Source organism: Bufo bufo, chromosome 6, assembly GCF_905171765.1.
Source record: "Bufo bufo chromosome 6, aBufBuf1.1, whole genome shotgun sequence".
Classification (NCBI taxonomy): Eukaryota; Metazoa; Chordata; class Amphibia; order Anura; family Bufonidae; genus Bufo; species Bufo bufo.
In genome coordinates, this window is record NC_053394.1 from 434,087,615 (window position 1) to 434,112,139 (window position 24,525).

General features: G+C 42.0%; 1 protein-coding gene across 1 annotated transcript in view; it reads left to right on the forward strand.

Moving 5' to 3' along the window:
• The window catches only part of LOC121005827 (myosin-1B-like), an 84,191-nt gene that overhangs the window by 34,201 nt on the left and 25,465 nt on the right, over positions 1–24,525 (forward strand). The window contains exons 22-35 of the mRNA XM_040438588.1: positions 5,605–5,781; positions 5,887–6,032; positions 6,286–6,376; positions 8,542–8,931; positions 10,042–10,168; positions 10,316–10,434; positions 10,510–10,706; positions 11,276–11,459; positions 11,546–11,711; positions 11,812–11,936; positions 15,431–15,739; positions 15,898–16,101; positions 16,416–16,541; positions 16,987–17,157. Coding sequence (XP_040294522.1) covers positions 5,605–5,781; positions 5,887–6,032; positions 6,286–6,376; positions 8,542–8,931; positions 10,042–10,168; positions 10,316–10,434; positions 10,510–10,706; positions 11,276–11,459; positions 11,546–11,711; positions 11,812–11,936; positions 15,431–15,739; positions 15,898–16,101; positions 16,416–16,541; positions 16,987–17,157 — 2,532 coding nt within the window. The remainder of the gene's footprint in view (positions 1–5,604; positions 5,782–5,886; positions 6,033–6,285; positions 6,377–8,541; positions 8,932–10,041; positions 10,169–10,315; positions 10,435–10,509; positions 10,707–11,275; positions 11,460–11,545; positions 11,712–11,811; positions 11,937–15,430; positions 15,740–15,897; positions 16,102–16,415; positions 16,542–16,986; positions 17,158–24,525) is intronic.

Genomic DNA, 24,525 nt, shown 5'->3' on the forward strand with positions numbered 1-24,525 from the left:
ATCTGTGGAAAGAAAGTTTGGCATGTGAGTAAAAAGTATAATCTCGGCCCTTGGGGTTTAGGGCCCGCCAGACATCCAATACTTTAAGTTTTTTCAGGGAAATTTTCAATCTTTTCAAGAGCCTATAAGATACAGAAGGTCTGCCCGCCGAGGTGTCCACCGCTGGCTCCAGAGCAACATTGAAGTCGCCCCCCAGTACTAATAAGCCCTCTGAGAAGGAGGATAACGCAGCAAGGGTCTGAACGAGCCATGGTACTTGGCCTTTATTGGGAGCGTACAAGTTAGCAAAGGTCACTGGAGATTCGCCCAATAAACCCTTTATAAAAATGTACCTGCCCTCTGGGTCTGCTGAGATGGCCGAGTGTTTAAAGGGGAGGCATTTATGCACAGCTATACTAACCCCTCTACTGGCGGAATCATGAGTACTGTGAAACCACTGGACAAATTTCTTAGGGGGAAGCTTAGGAATCTTGCCCGTTCTGAAATGGGTCTCTTGCAAAAAGGCCACAGAGACCTTATCTTTCAGAAGGAGAGATATTGTTTGAGACCTTTTACATGGCTCGTTCAGCCCGTGCGCGTTTAGTGAGGCGACCACTATAGAAGACATTTCTGAATACATTTAGGTGAGTAAATGCATAATACAACCATGGAAGTATGAAAGAGCACACATATGATATGAGCAGGAGAAGGGAAGGAAGGTAAGGAAAGCACAAAAGAACAAAAAATGAACAAGGGGACATTAAACATGTCAAGTTGACCAGTGAGTAATTCAGACATGACACCCGTCTGAGGAAGGTTAGTACTCTACCTATCACCAGCCAAGACAGGGTTGGACTGGCGAGGGGGCAAGTAAAGCACCTGTGGTCTGAACAAAAGAGACCAAAACAAAAAATGTGTCCAGCATCTTAATCCGTCCGGACATCACCCTGCAATGAGGAGCAGAATGCATTATCCTAGAGGTAGCGTCCCGTAGCAGCAATAATACGGTACAGAACCGTTAAAACATAACATTAAGCCCAACTAAGAGATAGGCCATAAAAATAAAAATAAAAATGCAGAAAACCTTTAAAGTGTAGAGAGGCCAAGTCCGCCTTTAGTAACCTGTGTAACAGAGGTGAGTAACAGTCATCTCCTATTCTGGGGAGGTAAAAATATCAGCAGGTATGCTTACAAGCAACTCTAATCAGGTGGGATCTCTGTCCATCCTGCCGCGTCCCGAACGATCCGGTTTGCCTGCGGACGCCGTCTGCCATGCGGTCACACGAGGTGGTGCGGGAAGGGCGCCATCTTGGTCAGCTGGTCACCATGAGGGGATCTCTATCGGAGGGACATCCAGGGACCGCCAGACAGAATCCAGGTCAGCAGGAGAGCGTACGGTGAGTAGCTTACCATTCCTGGAAATCGCCAACCCAAAGGGGTACAACCAGCGGAATGGGGTCGAGGTTTTCCTCAGGATATCCAGGAGAGGCCTGAGAAGGCGCCGCTTGGCCAGGGTGGATGGGGCGATGTCTTGGAACATCTGAATCGGGGTATTTTCGTACTCCAGTACCTCCATTTCTCTTTGGCTTTTAAGGATGGCTGCGGTATCAACGTAGCTCAATAAGCCGCAGATTACGTCACGTGGCGGTTCTTGCGGTTTAGGCCTAGGGCGCAGCGCCCTGTGTATGCGCTCCACCACGATTCCCGCCGCTCTATCAGGATCCAGCAGCTTAGAGAACAACACGTGCTACAGTCGGTAAGGCCTCGGCTGCAAACGACTCAGGTAGGCCGCGGATGCGGATATTGCGCCGGCGGCTGCGGTTTTCTTGGTCTTCCAATTTCAGGAAGGCATCGTTTAGCAAGGCCTTGTGAGACGCCAGCACCTCCGACGCTTTACTCTCATACGTCATGATGGCCTCCTGAGTGGCTTCTAAAGCCACCACTCTCTGCCCCAGATGCTTCATGTCGTCCTTGATATCAGACAGGTCTTGTTTCAAGGGCGAGAGGGCCGATTCAAGGACCCGGCGCAGGGTTCGCTCTGAGAGAGGTGGGTCTCTGGGTCTTTTGTCCGAGACATCGGAGCCGCTGCCTGCGTCTGACAATTCCCCGGCGTCAGAGTCCTGTGCAGCAGACGTTGCCATATTGGGGCCTTTCTGCGCCGTGAACCTCGACGTTTTCCGGAGAAACTTCTCCATCTCTGGCTGTTTGGAGCGCAGTGGGGTGGACTCTGAGCTTCCTCTGTTCTTTTCTCTGCCAGGTTTCCCCATAATCAGGCAAATTATGAGCTTTTATAGGGCAAATGAGCCGGAATGCTGGAGGAGCTCAAGCTCGTGCGGCCATTCAGCAGCGTGGCTCGGCTCCGCCCATAGTAGTTATATTCTTGTACATAGGAGCAGTATTATAGTATTTATATTCTTGTACATAGGGGCAGTATTATAGTAGTGATATTCTTGTACATAGGAGCAGTATTATAGTAGTTATATTCTTGTACATAGGAGCAGTATTATAGTAGTTATATTCTTGTACATAGGAGGCAGTATTATAGTAGTTATATTCTTGTACATAGGAGCAGTATTATAGTAGTTATATTCTTGTATATAGGAGCAGTATTATAGTAGTTATATTCTTGTACATAGGAGCAGTATTATAGTAGTTATATTCTTGTACACAGGAGCAGTATTATAGTAGTTATATTCTTGTACATAGGAGGCAGTATTATAGTAGTTATATTCTTGTACATAGGAGCAGTATTATAGTATTTATATTTTTGTACATAGGAGCAGTATTATAGTAGTTATATTCTTGTACATAGGAGCAGTAATATAGTAGTTATATTCTTGTACATAGGAGCAGTATTATAGTAGTTATATTCTTGTACATAGGAGCAGTATTATAGTAGTTATATTCTTGTACATAGGAGCAGTATTATAGTAGTTATATTCTTGTACATAGGAGCAGTATTATAGTAGTTATATTCTTGTACATAGGAGGCATTATTATAGTAGTTATATTCTTGTACACAGGAGCAGTATTATAGTAGTTATATTCTTGTACACAGGAGCAGTATTATAGTAGTTATATTCTTGTACATAGGAGCAGTATTATAGTAGTTATATTCTTGTACATAGGAGCAGTATTATAGTAGTTATATTCTTGTACATAGGAGCAGTATTATAGTAGTTATATTCTTGTACATAGGGGCAGTATTATAGTAGTTATATTCTTGTACATAGGAGCAGTATTATAGTAGTTATATTCTTGTACATAGAAGTAGTATTATAGTAGTTATATTCTTGTACATAGGAGCAGTATTATAGTAGTTATATTCTTGTACATAGGAGCAGTATTATAGTAGTTATATTCTTGTACATAGGAGGCATTATTATAGTAGTTATATTCTTGTTTATAGGAGCAGTATTATAGTTACCGCATATTCTTGTAAATTGAGGCAATATTATAGTAGTTATATTATTGTACATAGGAGCAGTATTATAGTAGTTATATTCTTGTACATAGGAGCAGTATTATAGTAGTTATATTCTTGTACATAGGAGCAGTATTATAGTAGTTATATTCCTGTACATAGGAGCAGTATTATAGTAGTCATATTCTTGTACATAGGAAGCAGTATTATAGTAGTTATATTCTTGTACATAGGAGCAGTATTATAGTAGTTATATTCTTGTACATAGGAGGCAGTATTATAGTAGTTATATTCTTGTACATAGGAGCAGTATTATAGTAGTTATATTCTTGTACATAGGAGCAGTATTATAGTAGTTATATTCTTGTACATAGGAGCAGTAATATAGTAGTTATATTCTTGTACATAGGAGCAGTAATATAGTAGTTATATTCTTGTACACAGGAGCAGTATTATAGTAGTTATATCCCTGTACATAGGAGGAGTATTATAGTAGTTATATTCTTGTACATAGGAGCAGTATTATAGTAGTTATATTCTTGTACATAGGAGCAGTATTATAGTAGTTATATTCTTGTACATAGGAGCAGTAATATAGTAGTTATATTCTTGTACATAGGAGCAGTAATATAGTAGTTATATTCTTGTACATAGGAGCAGTAATATAGTAGTTATATTCTTGTACACAGGAGCAGTATTATAGTAGTTATATCCCTGTACATAGGAGGAGTATTATAGTAGTTATATTCCTGTACATAGGAGCAGTATTATAGTAGTTATATTCTTGTACATAGGAGCAGTAATATAGTAGTTATATTCTTGTACACAGGAGCAGTATTATAGTAGTTATATCCCTGTACATAGGAGCAGTATTATAGTAGTTATATTCTTGTACATAGGAGCAGTATTATAGTAGTTATATTCCTGTACATAGGAGCAGTATTATAGTAGTTATATTCTTGTACATAGGAGCAGTATTATAGTAGTTATACTCTTGTACATAGGAGGCAGTATTATAGTAGTTATATTCTTGTACATAGGAGGCAGTATTATAGTAGTTATATTCTTGTACATAGGGGCAGTATTATAGTAGTTATATTCTTGTACATAGGAGCAGTATTATAGTAGTCATATTCTTGTACATAGGAAGCAGTATTATAGTAGTTATATTCTTGTACACAGGAGCAGTATTATAGTAGTTATATCCCTGTACATAGGAGGAGTATTATAGTAGTTATATTCTTGTACATAGGAGCAGTATTATAGCAGTTATATTCTTGTACATAGGAGCAGTATTATAGTAGTTATATTCTTGTACATAGGAGCAGTATTATAGTAGTTATATTCTTGTACATAGGAGCAGTATTATAGTAGTTATATTCTTGTACATAGGAGCAGTATTATAGTAGTTATATTCTTGTACATAGGAGCAGTATTATAGTAGTTATATTCCTGTACATAGGAGCAGTATTATAGTAGTTATATTCTTGTACATAGGAGCAGTATTATAGTAGTTATATTCTTGTACATAGGAGCAGTATTATAGTAGTTATATTCTTGTACATAGGAGCAGTATTATAGTAGTTATATTCTTGTACATAGGAGGCAGTATTATAGTAGTTATATTCTTGTACATAGGAGGCAGTATTATAGTAGTTATATTCTTGTACATAGGAGACAGTATTATTGTAGTTATATTCTTGTACATAGGAGCAGTATTATAGTAGTTATATTCTTGTACATACAAGCAGTATTATAGTAGTTATATTCTTGTACATAGGAGCAGTATTATAGTAGTTATATTCTTGTACATAGGAGCAGTATTATAGTAGTTATATTCTTGTACACAGGAGCAGTATTATAGTAGTTATATTCTTGTACATAGGAGCAGTATTATAGTAGTTATATTCTTGTACATAGGAGCAGTATTATAGTAGTTTTATTCTTGTACATAGGGGCAGTATTATAGTAGTTATTCTTGAATATAGATTTTAGTAATTTTACTTCCCTCACTATAGGAGTATAAGGACTTGTTCACACAGTGGAGTTTGCTGATGTAGTTTTGCAGCAGACACCACTCCAACATTCCAGCAGTGACCATACGATGCCCGCCTCCAATTTTTTTTCAAAATCTGCTGTGTGAACATACCTTAAAAGCAACGTGCAGTGTTTCCATGAGTTTTCCATTTACCTCCCATTAGGTGAAGAATCTGACTAAGGAGATGGCTGCATTAGAAGAGGCAATTGTGAAACTAAACAAAGAAAAGAAAGCCATCCAAGAGGCTCATCAGCAGACATTGGATGACCTACAGGCAGAAGAAGACAAGGTCAACAGTCTTACAAAGATGAAGATGAAACTGGAGCAACAAGTGGACGAAGTATGTCAGCCTAACAAATTCACTGTACAGATCAGAGGTGAATCAAAGACCAGACATTTCAGGCTTAGATTTGTCATATGAAATATTTGTCTGTCTGTATTTCAGCTGGAATCTGCGCTCGATCAGGAGAGGAAAGTCCGTGCTGACCTGGAGAGAACTAAAAGAAAACTGGAGGGGGATTTGAAGCTCAGCCAGGATACCATAATAGACCTGGAGAATGATAAAGTCAACTCAGAGGAAAAACTTAAAAAGTAAGAAAAACTCGTCAACCTTCAAAATAGTGACATTTTACCATGTGCATGGTCATTCCCAGGCTCCATCTTTCTCTCTTTGTCTTCTGGAAGGAAACATTCGAAGGATGTTGGATTAAATGATGCCAAAAAAGTATCTCTTGGTCTCCACATCCCAACAAAGCATTAAGATCTGGGGTTTCAAACTTGTTTTCAAAATGTTGCTGGTTACCATGTGTCTTACATTTTCTTTTTTATTAATATGGTACCCCAGAAAGGATTTTGAAGTTGCTGAGATACAGAGACGAATGGAAGATGAACAGATGACCAATGTTCTACTGCAAAAGAAAATTAAGGAACTACAGGTATCGTCATAAAGAAAGGGTTGGCTTTAGTTCTACATGGTTTACATAATCGCATTCAAGCTTGAAGGTCCAAAAACATATTTTTTTACCCAGTACAATCAGGTAGGAAATCCTCCCAACAATAAAAGGGTTTTCCACCTTGACAAACCCTACGTGTTAGAAAGGTCCCTTGACAAGAAGCTGATCCCAGAGTTTCTCACTGCTAGGACCCCCAGAGATCAGCTGTAATCTGCAGATAAACTTGTTATTAATTAGTTTAGTTTCCTTACAGCGCCACCACAGGGGAAATGAAGCATTGCACAGTGCCAACTCATGTCAGAGGGTTATTTTCTGTATAATGTAGTATAGGACTAGTCCTCCAGAGCCTGTCACATTGGGTATGGAATAGTGCATCCCTGTACTCCACCCGCACCACTATCCCTAATTACTTGGATAAGGCTACTTTCACACTAGTGTTTTAGTTTTCCGGTATTGAGATCCGTCATAGGGGCTCAATACCGGAAAAAAACGCTTCAGTTTTGTCCCCATTTATTGTCAATGGGGACAAAACTGAACAGAACAGAATGCCCAAAAATGCATTCCGTTCCGTTTAGTTGTGTTCCTATACCGGAGAGCAAACCGCAACATGTAGTTTGCTTTCCGTCCCCCAATGCAAGTCAATGGGGACGGATCCGTTTTCTCTGACACAATAGAAAACGGATCTATCCCCCATTGACTTTCAATAGAGTTCATGATTGATCCGTCTTGGGTATGTTAAAGATAATACAACTGGATCCGTTCATAACGGTTGCATTATCAGTAACGGAAGAGTTTTTGCTGAACCCTGCCAGGTCCAGTAAAAACGCTAGTGTGAAAGTAGCCTAATCCGCCCTAAATGGTGGCCCCAACTTGGCGATGGTCCCTAACTAGTGATGAGCGGCAGGGGTCATATTCGAATTCGCAATATTTCGCGAATATTTTGTAGAATAATCGTGAATTCGAATATTCGTTATATTTTACATTCTTTTTTTTTTACAAAAAAATCGGCAAGGTAATGATCACATAATATGCGAATATTACGCGATCAATAGAGGCGTGGGTCAAAAACGAAAATATAGCACTAAATTGAATAAAGTGCTATATATTGGTTTTTTAGAATATTCGTCATTTCTTTTCATCTGAAGTCATGATTCCTCCCTGCTTAAGTTGCTTGACAAGCAACTTAACCCCTTAGGGACTTAGGACATACCGGTACGCCCTGTTTCCCGACTTTAAATCGCGATTGCAGCGCGGCGGGGGTTAATCGCAACAGGATGTCCACTGTAATCATTCAGCAGGCATCCTGTCACAATTCAGACCTGCGGTTTGCGGCTTTTACCTTATCCGGCGGGCGGTGCCATCGGGTCCCCATGCGGCTGTAGGGGGGACCCGATGGCATGGAAGGCAGCGCGATGCCTTCCTTAGGCATCTGCGCTGCCTTCCAGTGACGAGCCTGTGGGATCCAGCCCCCTGGATCTCACAGGCCGGAAGCTGTATGAGTAATACAAACTGTATTACTCATACAGCCAATGCATTCCAATACAGAAGTATTGGAATGCATTGTAAAGGGGATTAGACCCCCAAAAGTTGAAGTCCCAAAGTGGGACAAAAAATAAAGTAAAAAAAAAGTTGAAAAAATAAAGTTTTCCCCCCAAAAATGAAAAGTTTCAAGTAAAAATAAACAAAAACGTAATTTTCCCCAAATAAAGTTAAAAAAAATTGGTAAAGAATAGGGGGAAAAAAAAAGTATACATATTAGGTATCGGCCGGCTCTATAAACATTTCACATGTCCTAACCCCTTAGATGAACACCGTAAAAAATAAAAACTGTGCTAAATAAACAATTTTTTGTCACCTTACATCACAAAAAGTGTAATAGCAAGCGATCAAAAAGTCATATGCACCCCAAATTAGTGCCAATCAAACCGTCATCTCATCCTGCAAAAATCATACCCTACCCAAGGTAATCGCCCAAAAACTTTGACATTAAGCACATGACGCTGGCACTGAGCTTGATTAGCCCCTCTGTCAGTGGAGCTTGTTGCACTGCCGTAGAGAGAAAGGTGAGTACATGATAGAGCCACTCCCCTCTATGATCTCATAGCAATAGGTCTTGATTTATTTTTGTGTATTTTACTCTGCTAAAGGCTAGTAATGAAGAACTACATGAAGAAATCGAGTCAGAACGGGCAGCTCGGGCCAAAGTAGAGAAGCAGCGGGCAGAATTGTCTAGAGAGTTAGAAGACATCAACGAAAGACTGGAAGAAGCTGGAGGAGCAAGTGCCGTTCAAGTCGAAATGAACAAGAAGAGGGAGGCAGAATTCCACAAACTGCGTAGAGATCTAGAAGAAGCCACCTTACAGCATGAATCTGTTGTGGCCACCCTGAGGAAAAAACAGGCCGACAGCATGGCTGAACTTGGAGAGCAAATCGAAAATCTTCAACGGATCAAACAAAAATTGGAGAAAGAGAAGACTGAGCTCAGGATGGAAACAGATGACTTGGCAGGAAACATGGAGTCTGTCTCTAAATCCAAGGTGATAACTTGATAAGATTTACTAAGATTTACATTTCATAAACCCTCCTAAACCTGATAAGCACTGCAATCAGATCAAATTTATGTAAGAGGTGAATGGCAGTCCATGCAGCAGAAAATCTAATTGACGCCAGTTATGAGATGGTGTAGAGTTGCGCTATAATTTACCCTAGTTTCTGCTGTAAATTATACTATATTTGTAGGATTTTCAAAACTTAGCGAGAGAGGTGAAAAATTGCAAAATGTCAACAATTTTTGCCCAAATATGGCTTTCACAAAAATGTGCAAATTTTTTTTATGGCAAAAAACTAGTGCACATTGACAAATTCCCCCCATAGAGTTCCAACTTTACCAATTACTGTACAGGAAAAATTACTTATACTGGCGTTTTTGAGAGGCGCAATTTTGTGCATTTGCTGCCTGTTCGTTTGCCAGTATTTCAGATATATACTTCAGTTTTATAGTGTAAATTATGAAAAATTTGTTAGGAGAGGAGGCCCAGCTCATTCCACTAAGCCAAATCCAGTTTTTAAAATGGTTGTGAGCAGCAGATAATCTAAAAAAGTCAAAAATTTTACAGCACAAATGGTATGTGCCAAATTTACGACAATTTTTTACACCAGAAAACTGGTGCAGAGGCCATGATAAATGTGTTATCTCATGGACATTGATGGCCAGTTCGCATTGTTCGCCCGCGAACACATGCGAGCTGCCATCTTTTCTCACAAGTCTGGCGAGGCACAGGTAATCCCTTACCTGTGCCTGTGCGTGAGCCGGTCTGAAAACAAATGCGGTCACCGGGAGCAGGCAGTTCCAAGAACAGCCCGATGAAGGCCCCCGGCGGCTGTTCTTGGTTCAGCCTGCTCCCGGTGACCGCATTTGTTTTCAGACCGGCTTGTGCACAGGCACAGGTAAGGGCTTACCTGTGCCTCGCCGAACTTGTGAGAAAAGATGGCAGCTCGCATGTGTTCGCGGGCGAACAATGCAAACTGGCCATCACTGCTCATGGACAAACCAATGATCACTTTATTACTCAAACATGTTTCCAGGGTTGTATTTTCTAATGCTTAAAAAGGCACAGAACCCCCAAAATAATGCAATTATATTCTAGGCTAATCTAGAAAAGATGTGCCTGCTGTTAGAGGACCAACTTTCTGAAATGAAGACTCAACATGACGACAACGTCCGTCTTATCAATGACCTCACCACTCAAAAGGCTCGCCTCCAGAATGAACATGGTTTGTAGAGTTCAGTTGTTTCATGGTTGAGGAAAGTATCCAGAAATATCTCTGGAAGATTAGTGTTTTTACAAAACCTATAACTCAGCCAAATGAATTCTAAAACCTTGGAAATATTGGCTTCTAATGTTAACACTCTCATCTTAGGGGAATTATCTCATTTGGTGGAAGAAAAAGAAGCTTTTATTTCTCAACTAAGCAGAGCCAAAACAGCCTTTACTCAACAGGTCGAAGACTTCAGAAGACTCCTTGAAGAAGAAACCAAGGTAAAATGGCTTCCTTCAGTCCAAAAATGATCAACATGTTAAAATGTGTGGTTATAATTGTATCACTTCTTTCAGGCTAAAAACGCCCTTGCCCATGCTCTTCAGTCCGCTCGTCACGACTGTGATCTTCTACGTGAACAGTTTGATGAGGAACAAGAAGCTAAAGCCGAGCTTCAACACATGTTGTCCAAATCCAACAATGAAACTGCAACGTGGAGGACTAAGTATGAGACAGACGCCATTCAACGGACTGAGGAACTTGAAGAAGCCAAGTGAGTTATGACATTACCCATCTATCTCCAACCTAAATGGCTCGAAGTTCTGATGTTCTAAAGTTGTACAGCTTTCTAATACACCTTGTTTTGAGAGGTCTTCTTGCTGTCGGTAAATGAAAACATTATTTTTAGATTCCGAGGCTGAAAACGTTTCTTGACCTATTACTTCTCACAGCTGAGGGATTGCTACAACATAACCAGTACAAAACTCTCTCCTGATAGTCTGCTACAATGTATCAGGGCAGGCAAAATGTATCAGCCCGAAAACCAGGTTGTTTAGATACACTGGAACAAACCTTCAGTTGTAAGCCTGTGCAGGTTTCCAGCCTCTGGATGTATACAAAAATATATCCATTCCCTGATAGCAGAGATTTTGAAAAACTTTTAATTATGCAAAACACAAGCTCTCTTTAAATAAAGCAGAACAATCTCTTTAAGTCAATGGCAGTTGTATAATAATGACCATATAATTATGACCATATAAAATCGGGTTATACAGTATCTATGATATGTACATGGTATTTTGCGATTTTGTTTTGTCGCTAATATGTTGTGCTATGTGATAGGAAGAAACTAGCTCAACGTCTTCAGGAAGCTGAGGAGCACGTCGAAGCCATGAACTCCAAGTGTTCTTCTCTGGAGAAAACTAAGCAGAGACTACAGATGGAAGTAGACGACTTAATGATGGACGTAGAGAGGTCAAACACAGCGGCTGCTGCTCTGGATAAGAAACAAAGGAGCTTTGACAAGGTAAGTACGTCTGCTTACCTAATAAGTCAATAAGTCTCACTGTGGTTGTGGTATGGATATTCTCTTCATGGATCTTGTTCTTGCAGGTTATAGGGGAATGGAAACAGAAGTGTGAAGAGTACCAGACTGACCTGGAGATCTCCCAAAAAGAATCAAGGACTATGAGCACAGAACTCTTTAAGATGAGGAACACATATGAAGTCACCTTGGATCAACTTGAGACAATTAAACGCGAGAACAAAATTCTCCAGCGTAAGTTGCTGCTTTGTTCCTCAAGAATGATAAGTTTTATATGGGTAGATCATGTGGAAAAGTACTTTCTGTAACTGAACGCTTTTGTATTTTCATATAGAGGAGATGTCAGACCTGACCGATCAAATTATTGAGACTACGAAGAGTGTTAGCGAGCTGGAAAAAGCCAGAAAGCAGGTGGAGCAGGAGAAAGCCGACTTGCTCTCTACTTTAGAGGAGACCGAGGTATGTCCTTTAAAAACAAAATGTCACCAGAAAATAAACAGTTTAGTTTTTTTTACATTTTCCATAGTCTGTGTACAGTACTGTGCAATAGTTGTAGGCAGTTGTGGAAAATGCTGCAAAGAATGCTTTTAAAAAATAGAAGTGTCAATAGTTTATTTTTATCAATTAACAAAATGGAAAGTGAACAAAGGCATGAAAAGTCTAAATCCAATGAATATTTGGTGTGACCACCCTTTGGCTTCTTCTAGGTACAATTGCACATAGTATTTGAAGGAGCTTGGCAAGGAGATTGTTTCAAACATCTCGGAGAACTAAGCGCAGATCTTCTGTGGATGTAGGCTTGCTCAGATCTTTCTGTCTCTTCATGTAATACCAAACAGACTGGATGATGTTGAGTTCAGGCCTCTGTGGGGGCCGCATCATAACTTCCAGGACTCCTTGTTCTTCTTTACACTGAAGATAGTTCTTAATGACATTGACTGTATGTTTGAGGTCATTGTCCTGGTGCAGAATAAATTTGGAGCCAATCAGACTCCTTCCTGATGGTGTTGTATGATGGAGAAATATTTTTCTGTGTTTCTTTGAATTGAGGACAACATTAATCCTGACCAAATTCCCATTAGCATTTGTTGAAATGCCGCCTCAAACTTGCAAGACACATTATGCTTACCTCCTTTCGAAAATGGAAGATGTCCAGCAGTGTCATCAGTTAAGAGCTTAAGAAACCAGTGGAACCCAGGTATACCCATCTACTGTTCAGAGAAGTATGGCCAGAAGTGGTCTTCATGGAAGAATTATGGCCAAAAAGCTATACCTTTGATGTGGAAACAAGACCACAACCCCAAGCATATAGCCAACGTCATGAAGAACTATCTTCAGCACATGGAGTCCTGGACATGATGATTTGGCCCACACAGAGCTCTGTTCCCAACATCATCCAGTCTGTCTGGGATTACATGGAGTGACAGAAGGTTCTGAGCAAGCCTACATCCACAGAAGATGTGCTTAGTTCTCCAAGAGGTTTGGAACAACCTCCCTGCTGACTTCCTTCAAAACCTGTGTGTATCTAGAAGAATTGATGCTGAAGGCAATGGCTGGTCACACCAGATACTGACTGGATCTAGATTTCTTGTTTCTGCTTTCACTTTACATTTTGTTAATTGATAAGAATAAACTCTTAACACTTCCACTTTTGATTATTTTTTTATTTTCATGAAAGCAATTAGCATTACTTTGCAGCATTTTTCCATACCTGTATAAAACTTTTGCACAGTACTGTATCTATGTATTTAAAAAAATCCTGAACTTTTGCAGTTTTTACTCTGAACACTAAGCCTCATAATAGGCTAACACCCACAATAGGTGATAGTCACAGTTCATCTCCATTCTTTCCCTGCACAGGTCACAGAGCACACCCAAAATACTCTGCCATCTCCAATCTACATGTACAGTCAGGTCCATAAATATTGGGACATCGACACAATTCTAACATTTTTGGCTCTATACACCACCACAATGGATTTGAAATAAAACGAACAAGATGTGCTTTACCTGCAGACTGTCAGCTTTAATTTGAGGGTATTTACATCCAAATCAGGTGAACGGTGCAGGAATTACAACAGTTTGCATATGTGCCTCCCACTTGTTAAGGGACCAAAAGTAATGGGACATAATAATAATCATAAATCAAACTTTGACTTTTTAATACTTGGTTGCAAATCCTTTGCAGTCAATTACAGCCTGAAGTCTGGAACGCATAGACACCACCAGACGCTGGGTTTCATCCCTGGTGATGCTCTGCCAGGCCTCTACTGCAACTGTCTTCAGCTCCTGCTTGTTCTTGGGGCATTTTCCCTTCAGTTTTGTCTTCAGCAAGTGAAATGCATGCTCAATCGGATTCAGGTCCGGTAATTGACTTGGCCATTGCATAACATTCCACTTCTTTGCCTTAAAAAAAACTCTTTGGTTGCTTTTGCAGTATGCTTTGGGTCATTGTCCATCTGCACTGTGAAGCGCCGTCCAATGAGTTCTGAAGCATTTGGCTGAATATGAGCAGATAATATTGCCCGAAACACTTCAGAATTCATCCTGCTGCTTTTGTCAGCAGTCACATCATCAATAAATACAAAAGAACCAGTTTTATTGGCAGCCATACATGCCCACGCCATGACACTACCACCACCATGCTTCACTGATGAGGTGGTATGCTTAGGATCATGAGCAGTTCCTTTCCTTCTCCATACTCTTCTCTTCCCATCACTCTGGTACAAGTTGATCTTGGTCTCATCTGTCCATAGGATGTTGTTCCAGAACTGTAAAGGTTTTTTAGATGTCGTTTGGCAAACTCTAATCTGGCCTTCCTGTTTTTGAGGCTCACTAATGCTTTACATCTTGTGGTGAACCCTCTGTATTTACTCTGGTGAAGTCTTCTCTTGATTGTTGACTTTAACACACATACACCTACCTCCTGGAGAGGGTTCTTGATCTGGCCAACTGTTGTGAAGGGCGTTTTTTTCACCAGGGAAAGAATTCTTCGGTCATCCACCACAGTTGTTTTCTGTGGTCTTCCGGGTCTTTTGGTGTTGCTGAGCTCACCGGTGCCTTCCTTCTTTTTAAGAATGTTCGAAACAGTTGTTTTGGCCACACCTAATGTTTTTGCTATCTCTCTGATGGGTTTGTTGTGTTTTTTCAGCCTAATGATGGCTTGCTTCACTGATAGTGACAGCTCTTTGGATCTCATCTTGAGAGTCGACAGCAAAAGATTCCAAATGCAAACAGCACACTGGAAATGACCTCTGGACCTTTTATCTGCTCATTGTAATTGGGATAATGAAGGAATAACACACACCTGGCCATGGAACAGCTGAGAAGCCAATTGTCCCATTACTTTTGGTCCCTTAACAAGTGGGAGGCACATATGCAAACTGTTGTAATTCCTGCACCGTTCACCTGATTTGGATGTAAATATCCTCAAATTAAAGCTGACAGTCTGCAGTTAAAGCACATCTTGTTCGTTTCATTTCAAATCTATTGTGATGGTGTATAGAGCCAAAAAATTTAGAATTGTGTCCATGTCCCAATATTTATGGACCTGACTGTACTTATGGTGCACGTGGTTGCTGCAAAACATCTCTCTAAATGCTGTTAAGAGCAGTTCAGGCAAGATGGCCGCCACTATAATCATGTATACAAAACAGAATCAAACTGTCTACAATCAGAAAATATTAACATGTAGACAAGAAGAAAATATATAATGTGACCGATCTAGAACAATGCAATAGAATCTACAATTTTGGTTTGTAGTGAATTGGCCAACCAAAAGACATGATCATCATGGCAAAACCTTCAGCTCCATGTAGGTCATACCACCAGTAAAGACTAATGGCTTAATTTCTGAAACAACCCAAGCAATGATATGGAGATAGGGTCATCTATGTCAACCTCACGGTTTAATTCACTACTTAGCATTAACCCAAAAGAGTTTCTTTCTCTAGGGAAGTCTGGAGCATGAAGGAGCAAAAATTCTTCGTATCCAACTGGAGCTGAACCAAGTGAGGTCAGACGTGGACAGGAAATTAGCTGAAAAGGATGAGGAGATTGACCAGCTGAAACACAGCAGTCAGAGGACAATAGATGCCTTGAATGCAACTCTTGAGTCTGAAGTAAGGAGCAGGAATGATGCTATGAGGGCTAAGAAGAAAATGGAAGGAGACTTGAATGAGATGGAGATGCAGCTTAGTCACGCCAACCAGGTGGTGGCTGAGAGCCAGAAACAGCTGAAGAACCTACAGACAGAGATCAAGGTCTGTTCTTATCACCAAAAACTGTAATTCAATCTATTAATCATATATATTTAGGTTTAAAACAACCTTGAATATTATTTTCGTCTTAAATATCGGTTGCTCCACTACTTTGTCTTGTCTTGAATAGAAAAACCAAAGACTTTGCTGTTTTCATACAGGAATCCCAAATACAACTGGATGAGTTGGCTCGTGCCAATGACGATCTGAAAGAAGACTTCAGTGTGATTGAGCGAAGGAATCTCTTGCAGCAGACAGAAATTGTAGAGCTACAGACAACCCTAGAGCAGACCGAGAAAGTTCGAAAATTGGCTGAACAAGAACTTCTGGATGTTACTGAGAGAGTCCAGCTTCTACACAGTCAGGTAATGCCTTATCATATCTTCAGACTGTTCATGTAAACTGCTGGGCTCAATATTAGGTTAGCTTTCCAACTAATGGGTAATATGAAACCACATGGGCTCTTATCTCCACAAAAATATGACATAGAAGGAGGTGAGCAAGCGTGATGTGATGGTGAGAACATGACTCTGTATGCTCATGCAGTGCATGTTATAGAAAACGTCTAATGTCCTCTAGCTTTTACAGCAGTAAAGGGTCAATATGGCAAAGCATCAATGCCTAATTATTGTAGCTTTTAATATTTCTTCACAATGACTTCCAAATTTAAAATATTTAGAACACTGGTCTACTCAGTGCCAAGAAGAAGCTGGAAAGTGATGCAGCGCAGCTCCAGTCTGAAGTTGAAGATGCTGTCCAAGCATTGCGTAATGCAGAAGAAAAAGCTAAGAAGGCAATCACAGATGTAAGATTTTCTTTTATTATTTACTTCACCCTCCTGAATCACCATAATCTATGTATGACTCCTTGAGTTCCATAATATTGGGGAAACATTTGGTGATTGTTTGTATGCTACTACTTTTAGCAGATTGGTCAAATACAGACTTATGTTACTGTATGCTGCACTTACCAAGTGGTTGTCATCTGAGCAGTCTGTGTTGTAGTAGATCTGAAACTTTCCCACCATGACAGGAGCCATTTACTGAGATGATGTTTTCAAGCCATCTATAGAAGGCATTTTCATAATTTTCTTGAAGTGTTACAATTAACCAAAATGGTCTCCAAAAAGGACACTCATTGGTGCCCTCTGCTTCAGAAACATGGTGGTCACTAATGAATTCTGTGTGAACAAATACCTGATATTCCCATGTAAAGCAAAAGAATAACCCCCTGCTTTGTATCTTACCAAGGCCGCCATGATGGCCGAAGAACTGAAAAAAGAGCAGGACACCAGTGCCCACTTGGAGAGGATGAAAAAGAACATGGAGCAGTCGGTGAAGGACCTTCAAAATCGTCTTGATGAAGCCGAACAGCTGGCTTTGAAGGGTGGAAAGAAACAACTTCAGAAACTGGAGGCCAGGGTGGGTACTACCAGGATTGGTTTTTATATTAGATTGTAGAAAGAAGCCAACTTCTGTGTGTTCATGGCATAATGGTAGATGGACATGCGTTTCAAATTTTCTTTGAACCATCACTTTTGGTGTATAGCTTTAATACAAGTATCTAGAAGTTAAAGGAATGAACTTAGCAGCCTTAGGTTCCTTTTATATATAATCTTCTACATTGTCTACATTCATATGTAAAAATTGCCCCAGTTCACCAAAGTTCAGATTCTGAGGCCCCAACTAGAGATGAGCGAAGCATTCAAAAATTCAATTCGGCTGCTTTGCTGCATTTTACAAAAAGTTAATTTCATAATGAATTACTTTGTCATGAAGCGCATATCTTTGTAAGATCGTGGCATCTGACATCAATATTACAGTGTAAAATACCAAAAAATAATTATTAAAATCATACTTGCCCTCATCCATTTGATGGCAAAGAGCCATCCTTTGCCATCTTGATTGTAGACCCATAGCAAAATCTAGATGAGCGAATCGAAGTTGACTAAGTAGAATTGTAACGGACCGTTTCAGCAGACAAGGGGTTAAAATCCATTTAGGCGATGTGCCCCTTTCTGAGAGACAGGCCCAGCTACTGCAGGACACCAAATTCCCGAACTGGATACAAAGTAGCACTCCAAACTGGAACCTCACGAATAGCTGCTAGCAGACGAACAGGAATCCGCTTACACTCCTGGCAATCAGTCTCTAACAGCATACAGCGGATCCCCCCAATAACGAGACAAGGCTCCGTGTTGAGGGTCAAGCAGTGGTCTGAGGTGCTGGCACACCCAGCCTGGTTTTTATTACAGTTGTTGCAAATACAGGTCCGCCCACAGGGGTTTGAAATACAGCCAATCAATATGTTACAACACATACAATGTAAGTACACGCCCCTAGGGGACCAGAATGAAGACTTGTGACATAGGACAGATATGCAGCACTGTAGGATACACAGAGACAATACATCCCCACAATGCATCATGGTTTCCTCCTCTCTGCCCTGGAGACACCCGAGGCGTAATCCAATTATCTCTCAGGACAAAGAGAAATCGCCAATACACATGTTGGAACAACAGGACAGACATCCCCATTTAAACACACAATGGGACAATGGCACAATAGAAACACACCCAGCATTTTCCTCCCAAGCTGACAAGTTACACTTATTATAAATTGTTACAACTTTGTGAGTTTACATTGGCCATACATATAACTTACATCAATTTAAACAGTATAACTTGGGGACAAACCTATCCAAAATTCACTTGAATAGGTTCAGGGGTTTAAAAGTTAGTATGGGCCATAATCCTGAGGCAAGAGGCTGATAAACAGGCCTCTCCAAAACCCAGTGGCGAGGTTGGTTTCGCCACACATCTCCCCCCCCCCCCCAGGGAAGACTAACCAGATACCTGACCTCATGCCGGTCGGTACCTGAGTTAGTCTGGCAGTCCACCCACACCCCAATACTGGACCTGTTGCATTTGGTAGCCTGTCTCTGTCCAGTGAGTCCACCAAGGTTATGTTGGAAGCTGGTACTCCCGTTCTCTGTGTTGCTCCCTGGCTTAGAGTCTGGTTGTTGGAGGGGGAGACCGACTGTCTCCCCTTTGGATACCCAGCTTTGCTGCTGGAGGGGGAGACCGACTGTCCCTACCCCCTGTGCTGTAAGTGCAGAGACAATGGTCCCATCTGCACTGTTGTGGGGCTTACTGTCTCCCCCTGGTGCGTTAAGCTGCCGCTGGGGAGAGGGGGTAACAAGCTCCTCTCCCATACATACTTCCAGCCGCTGGGGAGGGCGACCGACCGTCTCCGCTCCCAATACAGTGTCCTGCTGCTGGGGAAAGGAGACTGGGCTCTCTATTCCCTGCTGGACACTCTGCCGCTGGGGAATGGAGACTGGGCTCCCAATTCCCAAAAAAATCACTCTGCTGCTGGGGGGCAGGAACAACTACCTCTGCCCCCTGTAACTCAGCCTGCCGCTGGGGAGGGAGGACGCTGCTCTCCTCTCCCTGCATTTCACACTGCCTTCCCGGCATATCACTCTGCTGCTGGGGGGCAGGGACAACTACCTCTGCCCCCTGTAACTCAGCCTGCCGCTGGGGAGGGAGGACGCTGCTCTCCTCTCCCTGCACTTCACACTGCCGCTGGGGAATGGAGACTTGGCTCCCAATTCCCTGCAATTCACACTGCTGCTGGGGAATGGAGACTGGGCTCCCGATTCCCTGCTGGACACTCTGCTGCTGGGGAGGGGAGACTGAGCTCTCTCTGTCCCGCAACTGTAACTTCCGGTGGAGGTCCACCCAACGTGGCAGCTGACCGTCACCTTCTGCCCGGTATAGTAGGGTCTTGAACACTAGACTCCTCACGAACTTCACGTATTTCTCAGCTGGATTGGGTCCGAAGAAGTTCAGCCGCAACCACATCATACGGTCAAATTCCTCCACAGAGTATCTGTACTCCACTGCTGGTTCCATTGTGGTGCTTTTAGGGTCACTGTACTGAGACATGCGTTGCCCTTAAGTTGTAAAATCCAAAGAAATGGTGTCTCCTGTAGCTGGCCTTCTGGCTGTAGGAGCGATCCCGCTGCTTGCCACCAATGTAACGGACCATTTCAGCTGACAAGGGGTTAAAATCTGTTTAAGCGATGTGCCCCTGTCTGAGAGACAGGCCCAGCTACTGCAGAACACCAAACTCCCGAACTGGATACAAAATAGCACTCCAAACTGGAACCTCACGAATAGCTGCTAGCAGACGAACAGGAATCCGCTTACACTCCTGGCAATCAATCTCTAACAGCATACAGCGGATCCCCCCAATAACGAGACAAGGCTCCGTGTTGAGGGTCAAGCAGTGGTCTCAGGTGCTGGCACACCCAGCCTGGTTTTTATTACAGTTGTTGCAAATACAGGTCCGCCCACAGGGGTTTGAAATACAGCCAATCAATATGTTACAACACATACAATGTAAGTACACGCCCCTAGGGGACCAGAATGAAGACTTGTGACATAGGACAGATATGCAGCACTGTAGGATACACAGAGACAATACATCCCCACAATGCATCATGGTTTCCTCCTCTCTGCCGTGGAGACACCCAAGGCGTAATCCAATTATCTCTCAGGACAAAGAGAAATCGCCAATACACATGTTGGAACAACAGGACAGACATCCCCATTTAAACACACAATGGGACAATGGCACAATAGAAACACACCCAGCATTTTCCTCCCAAGCTGACAAGTTACACTTATTATAAATTGTTACAACTTTGTGAGTTTACATTGGCCATACATATAACTTACATCAATTTAAACAGTATAACTTAGGGACAAACCTATCCAAAATTCACTTGAATAGGTTTAGGGGTTTAAAAGTTAGTATGGGCCATAATCCTGAGGCAAGAGGCTGATAAACAGGCCTCTCCAAAACCCAGTGGCGAAGTTGGTTTCGCCACAAGAATTCATTCCGAATTTCAGGAAAAATTCTATTTGCACCGAATTCGATGGCTGCTGCACGTGTAAGGACATGGAGCAGGGAACTCTGGGAACACGGGATCACCCATAATGCCATGCATGCAGCCAATCAGCAGCCAGCCAGCCCTGTGATGTCACAGCCTATGGGGATTCGCTCTGGTAGTTAGGATTAGCGGGGGCAGCACAGGGGCAAAGTACAAGTTCTTGGTTCAAAACATCAGTGTTTATTCACACATGAAAGCAAAACAAAAACGCAAGTTGCTTGGTGATCGTTCACACACATGAAAAGTTCATATATAAAACAGTCACCTTTTCTCCTGGGTAATATCTTAACACCCTGTTGGAAGAACTTGTCAAGTCCACAGGCAGGGGTCTGAGGCCTCCAGCCCGGCTCAAGCCGCGGATCCCAACACAGCCCTCAGATCACAGCACACAGACCTCCTGAGCAACACTGTCAGACGGAGGTAATACTCTTCACCTGGCAGTGCTGGCTGGCTTTTATGCTTGGCAAAACCCGACCTGGAATATGGGGAGTAGTTACCCACCCAGCACTTTGACTACTCCCAGTAAGAGCTGTCCCGCTATTCCAGCCATACTAAGTATCAAGGTGTCAAACAGCAACTGCTGCTGCCACATAAAAAATGGCTCTTACTCCACCAAGGCCAGGAACCTCGGTGACACGTACCTATCATCCACGATGATTCCTTGTACCTTCTTACACAGCCCTATAAATAGTTTCAGCCATCTTGGATTCTGCCTTTTTTCAGTGTACTTAGTGCAGGAGAGACATCAGCAGGCGCTAGGAACAGTGCTAGGAAAGACTTCATTGTGCTGATAAAACGATTTACAAGTTCAGGGAAAGATTATTCAAGGTGTAGGGAAAGGATAGGAAGGAATCATTCCACAGCATTTATGTAGAACAGGGTTCAGTAGGGGAGGTTACAGCCTGGGTAATAGGAACAATCCTATTACACCTTGCTGCACTGACTGCGGATCCAAATTGCCATTATTCAGTTCTGTAATTCCTAGTAATGACTAGTTTGGCACTCAATAATATGTGGCCTATCAGATTTGCAGGAGTACTATGGAATTGATGAATTCCCAAAAATTGGAGAGCTAGTGCGGATGAGGGCAAAATTGTGAATGAAGTGATTTGGGAGATCAAATTGAATACTTGTTGTCAATAGGCAGTTATTTAGGGCACTCCCACAATATATGGTGTAGAGTCCCTCCAATAAGAAGCTGACGCTCCGGGGTACATTTTACTCAATCTGTCAGGCGTGTAATAACATCTCAGTAGCATTTTTATTCCTGCATTTGAAGTTTGAAATGAGGAAACTTATGGCTTGAGACCACTCTTTCCAGGGCCGGACTGGGGATAAAAACCAGCCCTGGAAAAAGTTTCAACAGCTGGAGGCATCCTGGTACGGAAACACTACAGTAGACCATTACAGTAGACCATTATTAAGAATAATCAAAGAACTTTACTTTAAAGAATGGAAGACACAGTTTCAAACTCTTACTTTATATTAGTTACTCAACACACACAAAAGCAGTAGTTGATGAATAGTGCAAAAAAAACTTAAGAGGGCAAAAAAAGTGCAAATAAACCTTTTGAAGTAAAAAGTGCAAAATGTTATTGTAAAGGGGGGATATTAATCACCAATATTTATGCAAATATCGATAATTAATATTCATAAATGGAAGGAGCCGTCTAGTGATAACTCCGCCCATTTATGCCTTTATATAACATCAATACTTTCGCTATGCTTTACACTGATCGCAAATGCTGGCTGCATGCGCCTTACTATCACTATACTACGGCGGCGACTACTAAAAACACCATACACTGCATTATGAACAATAAGGAATATTTATTACACAATACAATTATACACGTCTAGCAATACGCTAATATCTATACATATTCATGGATCAATGGATATGAATATATATACATATAGACGTACACACCGCAGTACAGAAACAGTACTACCATAAACACAATACAAGCCTAACTACTCTACACAGCACAATCCCAAATTCCACCCCACACACTATCTATTCATTGCAATAATACATTCATACACACAAATATCAGTAACCCACCCGACTATTCACTGTCCCTACGGGGTACGACGAGGGTTAATGGTGGCCTCACAGGGGTGTAAGCCGACCACAAACACAAAGGGTTAACAATGGGGATAATATCAGAACTGTACAGCAATGCAAGGGTAAATACCCTGCAAGTGTACAGTGAGGGGGGGGGGGGTGTGGCAGGGTTTGAGCAGGGGTTACCACCAGGGGTTAATCAGGGTAGGGAAAGGGTTACACGGTGGAGATACAGTGGGGGTCATCAGGGGGGTGTAACTGAACCACAAATACAATCAGGGGAACCAGTGGCACAGGATCAGGGGTACAAACAAGGATACAATAAGGCAAGGGTTTGGGGGATCAGGGTGTCCAGTAACACGGCAAGGGTAAATCAGGGCCCAGGGTACACCTCAGGGGCAAGGGTTATAAGGCAGGGCCCAAGGTGCACATCAGGGACACAAATATAGGGGTTACAGGACCAGGGGTGATACTTAGGCCTTATCCAGGTGGTCATCATGGAGCTCCTCTCTCCCATGCGTCTCTGAATCTAGTCTGGTTGCAAGAGAGGGCACCTCTGTCCATTTGGGGTTTTATAGCCCAAAAGCAACCCCCTCCTCCTTCCTCAGGCATGTGACATCATAGTGTGCCTTAGTCCTCCCCCCTAGTCCCAAAAATGCAGGGAGTAATGGGCAAGGCCATGGGGCAGAGGTGTGGAAAAACAGGTATTTGATGTCTCTGATTAGAAGGTCCCCTCACAACGGTGCCACAGAGTCTGATTGCTTTGGGCCTGAACAAAAGGGGACTAGATGCTAATCAGCTGTTATCCTACAGGCTATCAGCACAAGTTTTTCTCTAAACAACTCTGTTGATAACAGTTGGAATTGCATATATGCATATATATATATCCACAGATGCTTGGGGCACATCTATAAACACATACAAAACCGGGGGTATGAATGGGCAGCAATAAGCCCACATACATACTGTCATGCTGACATAAGTGTATATACATAGACACGTGTGCAAATACATACACACATATCTATATATACACACACCCTCGCATATATCTGGGGCATCACATCATATGTCCCCACTTGCCATACAGGGCCAATATATATACACGGTCATACAGGAAATATATACTAACTATAAGGGGACACATATAAGGGGGCACATATATATACTAATATAAGGGGGATTATAAGGGGGCACAGCTTCCAGGGACCACATATTTCCCACAAGGGCCACCATGAGCCCCTGGGGATCACCATGGGCAGACGTGCGCAGATGCTGGGCACATCTGCGCACATCGTCCCATGATGCTGTGGTTAATGTATGCAGATATATACCATACATGACCGCACGTGTTTGCAGGCATGCATGGATATATGCATACGTCTCAACCGTTCCTCAACAGTTACACTAAACAATAATGCACCACATCGTCAACACGGATTGGCACTGTAACAGTCTCTTCAGCTTGCGCCCTGCTTGCGCCAGGCCCGAGGGGGTAGTTGTAGCTGCTGAAGCACCTCCATATCACTATATACACTATATGAAGGGCAGGGGCTTAAGTAAAAAATAAAAAAAGGCCACTTGTCATAATTTCAAAAAATGTTTGTACCACAAAGCTTACTTTTCTAGAAGTCCTAACTTGTTCTCCACAATTTTTTTGATACTGTAATTGTAAACAGGACAGAATCCACAAATATGACTTTTTTGGTTTCGCCGTACATATTATGGTAAAATTATGTCATTACAAGACTTTACAGACTCT